The 11,806-nt window shown below is 42.0% G+C and overlaps 1 protein-coding gene across 1 annotated transcript; it reads left to right on the top strand.

Annotated features, from left to right (window-relative positions):
* Positions 1-452: 452 nt before the first annotated feature.
* Positions 453-10,384, top strand: LOC135607567 (uncharacterized). The gene is made up of 4 exons (XM_065099509.1): positions 453-751; positions 9,274-9,578; positions 9,635-9,899; positions 9,994-10,384. Exons 1-4 carry the CDS (start codon positions 453-455, stop codon positions 10,382-10,384), a joined length of 1,260 nt encoding a protein of 419 aa, XP_064955581.1.
* Positions 10,385-11,806: the final 1,422 nt, after the last annotated feature.

Below are 11,806 nucleotides of genomic sequence, written 5' to 3'. Positions count from 1 at the left end.
TAATCCTGCACACTTATCTCAACACTTAGATTAGATAACAAATGACAATTGACTTCATCATCAAAATCTGAGATTCAACACGTCATGCCAAACCCGCATACAACCGACCCTCGTATAGTAGTATAAAAGCCCCTGGTCGGCATCCGGCCAAAGGAGAAAAAAAAGGAGGCAGAAAGTAGAACCCCACACTGGCTTACTTGTCGAGGGGCCACAATCGATAATGACCCAACGAGGCCTTTTGTGTAGGAAAATGGCAACGTCCGAGGCGAGGCCATCCCGATCAATATAGGCGTCCTTCATACCAACGCGCCAATCAGCATCCCGACGAAGAAACGTCAATATTGCGATGCCAACACACCAATTGAAGGGCTTGACTGGCTTCGGCATCCAGATAAGCTGACCGAAGACTCCCGACATCGCCCCGTGGACCAGGCTGTGCTGACTCATCAGCCATGGCTTATCAGTTCACCAACATTTTTGGCACTAGAAAGAGGGACATGTTGCAGGAGAATCACGCAGGATCCCTCCCAGAGGAAGAACCATCAACCGGTCACCCCTCTGTCGGGCCTGGAGATCAACCCCTCCCCATCCTCAGAGACGAGAGAATCCCGGCCTCGATGCCATATCGCTACTGGCACCTATTCAATGACCCAGGGTTGTCACCCCTCGGGCTTACCATGGGACCCTCGGTCGTCTCGCCCGAAGCATTCCTCGGCCTAACCAAGCAAGTGCATGTGATGGCGGGAATGATGTAGACGATCGTCCCACTCATTCCTCAAATCATCCGACTAGCAGCTCCCCCGATTGACCCGATATGACAAAGATCGAGCAGGGAGCAAGTTGGGACGGGAGAAGCCCGAGAGCAGATAATAGACCCGAGAGGCTTGCCTGAGTAGAGCATACCCGCACCCTGATGGATCCAGCTATCCTAGGTCAACCAATGCCTGGACGAGTTCTAGTGCGAGTTCCAGAAGTCATGGGGCGAGACGGGCGAAGGTAGTGTTAGGATCGGAGCGGCACTAAGAGGGGGGGGTGAATTAGTGCAGCGGATTAAAACTTCGATTTTAACAAAATCTTTCGTATGTTAAGAACGAAACTTGAGAAATTTAACTTGAAGGCGTATTCTTGAAGTTGCGCAGCAAGAGTAATAAGGAACTAAAGCAGTAAGAAGATTTGCAGTAATGTAAATGACAATAATAAAAAGCAAACCAGAGATTACGCCGATTTTTAGAGTGGTTCGGTCAAATGACCTACTCCACTTGCGAGGCCCCTCTTCGATGAGGCTCCCACCTTCCACTAGCAAGTCTCTTGAAATGGAAGGGTAAACACCCCTCTTACAACTTTTACAAGCGGTTCACTCTCTTACAGATTTTCAACAAGAAAGAAGGAGGTGAACACTAGCAATTTGAAAACAAGACAAGCTAACACTTTTCTAAGGCTTTTCTCTCAAACACTTGCTGCTCAAAAAGTTGTTACCTCAGCTGAGATTTGAGGGGTATTTATAGGCCTCAAGAGGATTCAAATTTTGGGCTCCAAAATTTGAATTCTCTTAGGGTTCTCGGTGCTGGCGGTTCCACCGCCCAGCGCTCGGGTGCTAGGCGGTGCAACCGCCCAGCCAAGGAGGTGTCACCGCCCAGCTAGGCGGTGCCACCGCCTACAGTGTTTTCAGCCCGACTACAGTGTTTTCAGCCACTAGTTGGGCTTCAATCTTGGCTCTCTAGTTCGCTGGTTTAGCTTAATTTTTAGCCTAAACCAACTCTGACTTTGGGCCCAGTTGGCCCCTAACCAGGATATAGGATTATCTCTTAATCCTAATCCTAATTACAAGTGGACTACATAACCAAAACACGTCCTAAGCAAATTTTCAACCGCGAACGTCGAGTCTTGTTCTGGCGAGCTTTCCGACGAACTTCTTCCGACGGACTCCCTGCAAGCTCCCAATCTTTGTGATGACTTTAACGAGTAGCCGAGCCTTCTTGGTGATCTCCGCGAGCCTCCGACGATTTCTTCGGCGAACTTCCGACACGTTCCCGATTTCTTCTCGGATGGTTCCGGCAGCATCTCCGATGATTCTTCGGTCTCTTAAACGTCCATCGAGCTCGACTCCGGTATCCTTGCTTTATGTTTTCTGGTTATCGTAGTTAATCCTGCACACTTAACTCAATAATATGGATTAGATCAATTAACCCACCAATTGATTACATCATCAAAATCCGAGATTCAACAATCTCCCCCTTTTTGATGATGACAATCAATTGATGACGGAGTTAAACGTAACTCCCCCTATCTATATGCCATATTATGAGAAGATAAAACACTTGAATTTCATCATTGAATTCAAGTATAAACCGATAAGCTCTAACCGTAGAACTTATCGTTATTCTCATTAAGCATAATGTAAATACGAAACTTTGATGAAAATCTTTTTCAAGTCGAAAGATAAGAGACAAATTTTACTATGACAAGAGATAAAGATTTTCAACTTGAATTGCATGATTATACATTTTAGACATGCATTCAATATGATCAATCAATCTTACGATATTTTCAAGGATTTTGCAAGGCATATAAGATAATCATCGATCGATCACTTTTCTCAAGGATTTTGCAATTCATATTTTGTCATGCTATTAAGAATGATATAAGTCATCACTTTTCTCCCCCTTTGTCATCAACAAAAAGGAAAATGAGACTTGAAGCACATATTTTGTCATACAACGATTTTATCATTGAAAATTAAGTATGCAAAAATATTTACGCAGAGTTCATTTTAGAGGAAAATTCAGCATGCATTCATATTATCTAATCTCTTCTTTCTATGAATAACAGAAATTGTAGATGTATAAGAGAGAGATTGGGATAAAAAAAAAATTCAAGTCGTAATTTCACGAAGTCAAGATCATAATTCGAATACAAACTCATTCAAATCGTCAAATTAATGAAAATCTCAACATTACTTTTTAATCATCACATAAGGCATTTAAAGAATTTTTGAAACATAGGAGAATGATTAATTTAAGCATACAATGTTTCAATCAAATTCAAGTCATGAATGCCAATACTTTCATATTTGTAAGTATCAATTCATGAATGCCAAAAGATATTATTTGTGATTCCAATTTTGCAAGATCAAGATTATGATTTAGATAAAACTTATTTAAATCAAATCGCTAACTTGAAATTCATAATCAAGTCATCAAAGTCGATTTCGAGATTTCACAACATGTCATATGTAATTTGAAGGAGAATGAGAGACGGAAAGAAGATGAAAAACTTTACGGAAAATCCAATCAAACAAGTTTATTGTTTAGGGACAATTTAACATACCTAATTCCCTTCTAATGAATTCAAATTGGTCTTCATTCAAGGCTTTTGTGAATATATTTGCTAATTGATGCTTTGTGTCAATGAATTCTAGAACAACATTATTGTTAAGGACATGATCGCGTATGAAATGATGCCTAACGTCGATGTGCTTAGTTCTAGAATGCTAAATTGGATTTTTAGTAAGACATATGGCACTAGTATTATCACATTTTATGGGAATATTTTTAAAGTGAATTCCATAGTCTTCTAATGTATTTTTCATCCAAATGACTTGTGCACAACATGCACTTGCAGCAATGTATTCGGCTTCCGCCGTAGATAGTGCAACTGAATTTTGTTTCTTGGAAGTCCAAGAAACAAGTGCATGTCCTAAAAATTGGCATGTTCCGGATGTACTTTTTCTATCTATCCTGCATCCGCCAAAATCGGCATCTGCATAAGCTATTAGATCGAATTTTTCAGATTTTGGATACCACAATCCTAAATTTGGAGTTCCTTTAAGATACCTAAATATTTTTTTAACACTCTTAAGATGAGATAATTTAGGATTAGATTGAAACCTAGTGCAAAGTCCTACACTAAACATAATATCCGGTCTAGTCACAGTGAGGTAGAGTAGACTACCTATCATTCCCCTATATGTTTTTTATCGAAACTTTCACCATTTTCATCCATATCTAACTTAGTCGCAGTACTTATAGGGGTGTTTATTGCTTTTGAATTATCCATGTTAAATCGTTTTAACAATTCTAATGTATATTTGGATTGGTTAAGAAATATACCATCACTAAGTTGTTTGATTTGTAATCCCAAAAAGAAAGTTAATTCACCCATTAAACTCATTTCAAATTCAAGACTCATACATTTGGCAAATGATTCACATAGTGATTCATCCGAAGAGCCAAACACAATTTCGTCAACATAAATTTGCACAATAAGAAAATTATTTTCAAAATGTTTAATAAACAATGTAGTATCAACCTTGCCTTTGGTAAAATTATTTAAAATAAAAAAGGAACTAAGCCTTTCATACCAAGCTCTAGGAGTTTGTTTTAAGCCATAGAGAGCTTTAGTCAATTTGAATACATGATTAGGAAGAAGAGAATTTTCAAATCCAGGAGGTTGTTCGACAAATACTTCTTTGGAAATAAAACCATTCAAGAAAGCACTTTTAACATCCATTTGAAATAGTTTAAAATTATTACTACTAGCATAGGCAAGGAGCATCCTTATGGCTTCTAATCGAGACACAGGAGCGAAGGTTTCTTCGTAATCGATACCTTCTTCTTGGTTGAAACCTTTGGCCACTAATCTAGCCTTGTTTCTAACTACGATACCATTTTCGTCTTGCTTGTTTCTAAAGACCCACTTAGTACCTATGACTAAGTGGTCACTTGGTCTAGGAACAAGCTTCCATACCTCATTCCTCTCAAATTGGTTCAATTCTTCTTGCATTGCAATGATCCAAAAATCATCTTTTAAGGCTTCGTCAATGCATTTAGGTTCAATTTGAGAAAGGAAAGCGGCGTTAGCACAGAAATTTTTGAAAGAAGAACGAGTTTGAACCCCTTTTGATGTATCTCCTATAATTTGCTCTTTTGGATGAGCATCTACATACTTCCATTCTTTTGGTAAAGAAATTTCGGAAGAAGATGCATTCAAATGGCTATTTTGAGGAGAGGGTTCATTTAAATTCAAATTATCAAAACCAAGATCATCATCAAAATCATTTTTCTTTAAATCGAAAATTTCATTAAAAACTACATAAATAGACTCTTCAATTACTAAAGTTCTTTTATTAAAAACCCGAAAAGCTTTAGAAACGGAAGAGTAACCAAGAAAGATGCCTTCATCGGATTTAGCATCAAATTTTCCTAAAGCATCCCTTTCATTTAAAATAAAGCATTTACAACCAAAAACTTTAAAATAGGAGATGTTTGGTTTTTTGTTATTCCATAATTCATAGGAAGTTTTGGATAAGGATGGTCTTATTAGAACTCTATTCATGATGTAGCAAGCCGTATTTACGGCTTCGGCCCAAAAGTACTTAGGTAAACTATGTTCATTCAACATAGTTCTTGCCATTTCTTGTAGGTTTCTATTTTTCCTTTCAACTACTCCATTTTGTTGAGGATTTCTTGGAGTTGAGAAGTTGTGATTGTACCCATTACTTTCGCAAAAATTTTGAAAGTCACGATTTTGGAATTCACCACCGTGATCACTCCGAATTGATGAAATCATGAAGCCTTTTTCGTTTTGAGTGAGTTTACAAAATTTAGAGAAACACTTGAAGCAATTACTTTTGTGAGCTAAGAAATAGGTCCAAGTATATCTAGAGTAGTCATCCACAATCACAAAAGCATATTTGCTTCCACCTAGACTTGTTGTATCAATTGGTCCAAATAAGTCCAAATGGATCAATTGTAATGGTCTAGTAGTGCTAATTTGATTTTTTGGTTTGAAGCTTGTTTTTATTTGTTTGCCTAGTTGACATGCATCGCATACTTTGTCCTTAATAAACTTTATATTTGGAATTCCTCGTACTAATTCTTGAGATGAGATCTTAGATATTGTTTTCATGCTTGCATGGCCTAATCTCCTATGCCAAAGCCAAGCATCATCATTTACGGCGGAGAAGCACATTTCATTACTTAGTTCATCAAGATTGATGGTATAGACATTATTTTGTTTTAAAGCAATCATAGTCATGTTATGATTTGGTTTTTCAATAATGCACATATTTGATTCAAATCTAACGATGTAACCTTTATCACATAGTTGACTAATACTCAAGAGATTATGTTTCAATCCATCAACTAGTAAGACATCATCAATGGAAAAATTAAATTTGTTACCAATAGTTCCCTTGCCAATGATTTTGCCCTTGTTGTTGTCTCCGAAGGTAACGTACCCTTCTTCTTTGCTAGTGAGCATAGAGAAATGAGATGGATCTCCAGTCATGTCTTGAGCATCCACTATCGAGATACCATCTCTTGCTCCTAGCTTGTGGGTTTGTCTACAAAAGAGGATGATTTTTAGGTACCCATTTGATTTTGGGTGCCTCAAAAATTGACCCACTAACTTTGTTATTTATGATTGAATTCTTTATAGTTCCTTTAGGAACCCATATTAATTTTTCTGAACTAATTTTCCTAAATGGGCATTTGTAGGCAATATGTCCGGATTTGCAACAAAAGTTGCATTTCATATAAGAGGAAACATGTAATGTAGGTCATTTTATGAAAGTGGTAGGATTTTGATGTAATCCTTTTACAAATCCAATTCCATTTCTATTTGCGATGTGACCCTTATGTGCAAGGATCATATCTAATCCTTTGCTACCAACCTTAAACTTGTTTAAGGTTTCCTTAAGAAGCAAATTTTCATTTTTTATTGCTTCTAAGTGCTCACACTTCGAGCATGGAGGAGTTTGAAGACTATCAAACTTATCTTGTAGCAAAGCATGCTCTTTCTTTAAGATACTTAACTTCTTGCTAACAGTTCTACATTCATCAAATAATTCATGAAAAGCGATAGATAGTTCTTCAAAAGATAAATCTTCATTAAATAAATCACATACCTCTTCTCCTAACGCCATTAGCGCGTAATGAGCAACTTGCTCGGTGTTGGACTCCTCTTCTTCGGATGCGCTTGAATCATCCCACGTTGCCTTGAATGCCTTCTTCTTTGATGTTCCTTTTTTGGCTTGAGGACAATCGTTCTTATAGTGTCCCGGTTTTTTGCATTCATAGCAAATCACTTGGTCCTTCTTTTGTTCAAATTTATTTTTTGTATTATTTTTAAATCTGTTCTTTCTTAAATATTTTTTAAACTTTTGAGTCAAAAGTGCAATGTCATTGTCACTGTCCTCATCACTTGATGTTCCTTTCAAGTGGTCTTCTTGTGATTTGAGTGCCATATCCTTCCTGTTCTTTGGAAGGGGGTTCTCGAGTTCGTCATGAGCTTGACATGTCATTTCGTAGGTCATTAGAGACCCAATGAGTTCTTCAAGAGGGAATGCTTTAAGGTCTTTGGCCTCTTGAATGGCCGTAACTTTTGGATCCCAACTTTTAGGGAGGGATCTTAAGATTTTAGTTACTAGTTCAAAGTTAGTAAAATCTTTACCAAGAGTTTTGAGTCCATTGATGACATCCGTAAACCGGGTGTACATGTCTCCGATGGACTCACTTGGTTTCATTCGGAAAAGTTCGTAAGAGTGCACAAGGATGTTGATTTTGGACTCTTTCACTCGGCTAGTGCCTTCATGAGTGACCTCAAGAGTTCTCCAAATATCAAAAGCCGAATCACACATTGAAACACGATTAAATTCGTTTTTGTCTAGTGCACAAAACAAGGCATTCATAGCCTTTGCATTTAAAGCAAAAACCTTCTTCTCCGATTCATCCCATTCGCTCATCGGAAGAGAAGATTTTTGAAATCCATTCTCGATAATAGACCAAAGCTCAAAGTCCATAGAAATGAGGAAGATTCTCATGCGAGTCTTCCAATATGTGTAATCCGACCCATTAAACAAAGGTGGTCGTGCAATAGAATGGCCCTCTTGCATGCCGGAGTAAGTCATCTCTCTTGGGTATTAAACCAAATATGAGAGATAACCTTGCTCTGATACCACTTGTTAGGATCGGAGCGGCACTAAGAGGGGGGGGTGAATTAGTGCGGCGGATTAAAACTTCGATTTTAACAAAATCTTTCGTACGTTAAGAACGAAACTTGAGAAATTTAACTTGAAGGCGTATTCTTGAAGTTGCGCAGCAAGAGTAATAAGGAACTAAAGCAGTAAGAAGATTTACAGTAATGTAAATGACAATAATAAAAAGCAAACCAGAGATTACGCCGATTTTTAGAGTGGTTCGGTCAAATGACCTACTCCACTTGTGAGGCCCCTCTTCGATGAGGCTCCCACCTTCCACTAGCAAGTCTATTGAAATGGAAGGGTAAACACCCCTCTTACAACTTTTACAAGCGGTTCACTCTCTTACAGATTTTCAACAAGAAAGAAGGAGGTGAACACTAGCAAATTGAAAACAAGACAAGCTAACACTTTTCTAAGGCTTTTCTCTCAAACACTTGCTGCTCAAAAAGTTGTTACCTCAGCTGAGATTTGAGGGGTATTTATAGGCCTCAAGAGGATTCAAATTTTGGGCTCCAAAATTTGAATTCTCTTAGGGTTCCCGGTGCTGGCGGTTCCACCGCCCAGCCAGGCGGTGCCACCGCCCAGTGCTCGGGTGCTGGGCGGTGCAACCGCCCAGCCAAGGAGGTGTCACCGCCCAGCTAGGCGGTGCCACCGCCTATAGTGTTTTCAGCTCGACTACAGTATTTTCAGCCACTAGTTGGGCTTCAATCTTGGCTCTCTAGTTCGCTGGTTTAGCTTAATTTTTAGCCTAAACCAACTCTGACTTTGGGCCCAGTTGGCCCGTAACCAGGATATAGGATTATCTCTTAATTCTAATCCTAATTACAAGTGGACTACATAACCAAAACACGTCCTAAGCAAATTTTCAACCGCGAACGTCGAGTCTTGTTCTGGCGAGCTTTCCGACGAACTTCTTCCGACGGACTCCCTGCAAGCTCCCAATCTTTGTGATGACTTTAACGAGTAGCCGAGCCTTCTTGGTGATCTCCGCGAGCCTCCGACGATTTCTTCGGCGAACTTCCGACACGTTCCCGATTTCTTCTCGGATGGTTCCGGCAGCATCTCCGATGATTCTTCGGTCTCTTAAACGTCCATCGAGCTCGACTCCGGTATCCTTGCTTTATGTTTTCTGGTTATCGTAGTTAATCCTGCATACTTAACTCAATAATATAGATTAGATCAATTAACCCACCAATTGATTACATCATCAAAATCTGAGATTCAACAGGTAGCTCAAGCGGATCCCCTTTTACTCCGGAAATACATGACAAGCCTATACCCCTCAACTTCAGGCTGCAAGGACTGGAGACGTACGACGGTGGCTCCGATCCCGCAGAGCACATCGCCGTGTTTTGGGCTCAAATGGCCCTCTATGGCACCTCCGATGCACTGATGTGTCGGGCATTGCTGACCACCTTTAGGGGACCGGCACGAGCGTGGTTCAACTGGCTACTCCCGTCCTTGATCTTATCTTTCGACCAGCTCGCCAAGGAGTTCGAGCAGAATTTCCTTGCCAGCATGCATCCCAGACCTTCCATGGCCACTTTGCTCGCGTTATCCCAGTGCGAAAATAAGTCGCTCTCTCAGTTCGTGGCACGTTTCGCTACTAAAATCCTAGGATTCCCGGATGCTCATCCTTCTTTAATCATGTAGGCATTTCTGATGGGTTTGAAGCCTTCAAGGTTCTTCTAGCCATTGATCGAGAAGCCGCCATCAACCATCCCCGAGATGCTCCAGCGCGCCAACCAGTACATCGCCGCCGAAGCTCTGGTAGCGGGAAAGCGCATGGGCGAGAAGAGGCCAAGGGCAGAATAATCCCGAGGAACGACCTCAGTAGCCCCAGGGCAACCCCGCCAGAGGCCCAACCGACAAGAGTTGCTACTCCCGAGGCCCTCGCCTCTCCCTCTAAATGCATCTCGTACCAAGATCTTCCTCCAAATCAAGGAGAAGGGCCTCTTGCGATAGCCCAACCCCATGAAAGCTACTCACAAAAATCGGTCCAAATATTACAGGTTCCACCGAGACTACAACCATGACATGGAAGACTATCGTGACCTCCAGAATCAAATCGAGGACCTGATCCGAAGAGGTCACCTCAGGTGCTATCTCAAGGAACCTCGGGAAGCAACTCCGTGCCCTAGGGGACCCGCCGAAAGGCAGATCGACGTCATCTCTGGAGGACCGGCTACCGACGGCAGCAACTCCACGGCAAGGAAGGCCTATGCTTGGAGCACGGTCGAGAAACGTCCCCGACCCGAGCTCGAGCCCGAAATCACTTTCGGAGCTGAAGAGGTTAAGCGCTCCCATCACAATGATGCTCTGGCGATCTCCATCCGGATGGCCAACGCTTGGGTCAAAAGAGTAATGGCCGACACCTTGACGCCTTCAAGAAGCTCGGCTTAACCAACGAGGACCTCACCCCCATGGCGTCGACACTTACCGGGTTCATCGGGGATTCTATCTCCCTGCTCGGAACCACCATCATCCCTATCACCATCGGGGAAGAGCCGAGAGCCAAGACAATAATGACCACCTTCATGATAATCGATCTGCCCTTGGCCTATAACAGGCCGACCAACACTCAACAAGTTGAAAGCAGTGGTGTCCACCTACCACCGGGCCATTAAGTTTCCAACTTCGGTAGGGATCGGGGAGTCCCGAAGTGACCCAGGAGAATCGAGGCGATGCTATCTTACAGTGGTTACTCTCCCGGAGAAGTCACGCCCCCGTCAAGTCCCAGATCCCCGAGAAGGAGTTGTAGCGTCGAGGCGTCTAAGCCTCCCGAGCAACTCACCGAGGTACTCTTGAAAAGGAACCGCCCCGATTTGACCGTAAAAATCAGGATGGCACTCCCTAAAGCAAATCAACTCTAGCTCATAGACTTCCTGAGAGAGAATGCCGATGTATTTGCATGGTCCTCCAAGGAGATACCCGGGATCGGCCTAGACGTGACCCAGCATCAGCTCAACATCGACCCCGAGGCTAGGCCAGTGAAGCAAAGGCCAAGGAATTTCGCCCCTGACTGATAGAAGGCGATCGGTGATGAGGTCGACCACCTTAAAGAGGTAGGGTTTATTACCGAGGTAAAATACCCTCGGTGGCTGTCAAATATAGTCCTCGTTAAGAAACCAAATGGAAGCTGGAGGATGTGTGTTGATTACACCGATCTCAACCGGGCATGCCCCAAAGACTGCTATTTACTCCCGAGAATCGACCAGTTGGTCGATGCCACTGTAGGCGAACTTCTTACATTTATGGATGCATTCTTGGGCTACAACCAAATCCGAATGGCGCCGCAAGACCAATAGAACATGGCCTTCATCACCGACAAAGGAGTATATTGCTACAAAGTGATGCCTTTCGGCCTAAAAAACACCGGGGCAACTTACCAAAGAAAGGGCGACCAGATGTTCAAGTAATAGCTCGGGAGAAACATGGCAGTATATGTGGATGACATGATCGTGAACAGCAAGACTACAATCACACACCTGGCCGACCTGGCAGAGATATTCTAAACGCTCAAACGGTTCAACATGCGCCTGAATCCAGCAAAGTGCGTCTTCGGGGTCAGCTCGGGAAAATTCCTCGGTTTTGTTATCCACCAAAGAGGAATCGATGCCAACCCAGAAAAGGTTCAGGCCATAACCGAGATGCACCCCCCCGCATGATCAAGGGGGTGCAGTGCCTTGCCGAAAAGTTGGCGACACTCACCAGGTTCGTATTGCGATCAGGCGATAAGTGCCTCCCCTTCTTCTATGCTCTACAGTAGGCCGACAATTTTACATGGACCCCAAAATGTGAGGAAGCCTTCGAAAAGTTAAAGGC

Source organism: Musa acuminata, chromosome BXJ2-3, assembly GCF_036884655.1.
Source record: "Musa acuminata AAA Group cultivar baxijiao chromosome BXJ2-3, Cavendish_Baxijiao_AAA, whole genome shotgun sequence".
Taxonomy (NCBI): domain Eukaryota; kingdom Viridiplantae; phylum Streptophyta; class Magnoliopsida; order Zingiberales; family Musaceae; genus Musa; species Musa acuminata.
The sequence above is the reverse complement of the archived record's forward strand: the minus strand, read 5'-3'. Positions and strand labels throughout refer to the sequence as shown.

Coding starts and splice junctions, on each gene's coding strand:
- LOC135607567 (XM_065099509.1), top strand. CDS start 453: ATGGCTTATCAGTTCACCAACATTTTTGGCACTAGAAAGAGGGACATG. Junction 9,579..9,634: donor GCTCTCTCAGTTCGTGGCAC/GTTTCGCTACTA, acceptor TTAATCATGTAG/GCATTTCTGATGGGTTTGAA. Junction 9,900..9,993: donor TCTCCCTCTAAATGCATCTC/GTACCAAGATCT, acceptor CAAATATTACAG/GTTCCACCGAGACTACAACC.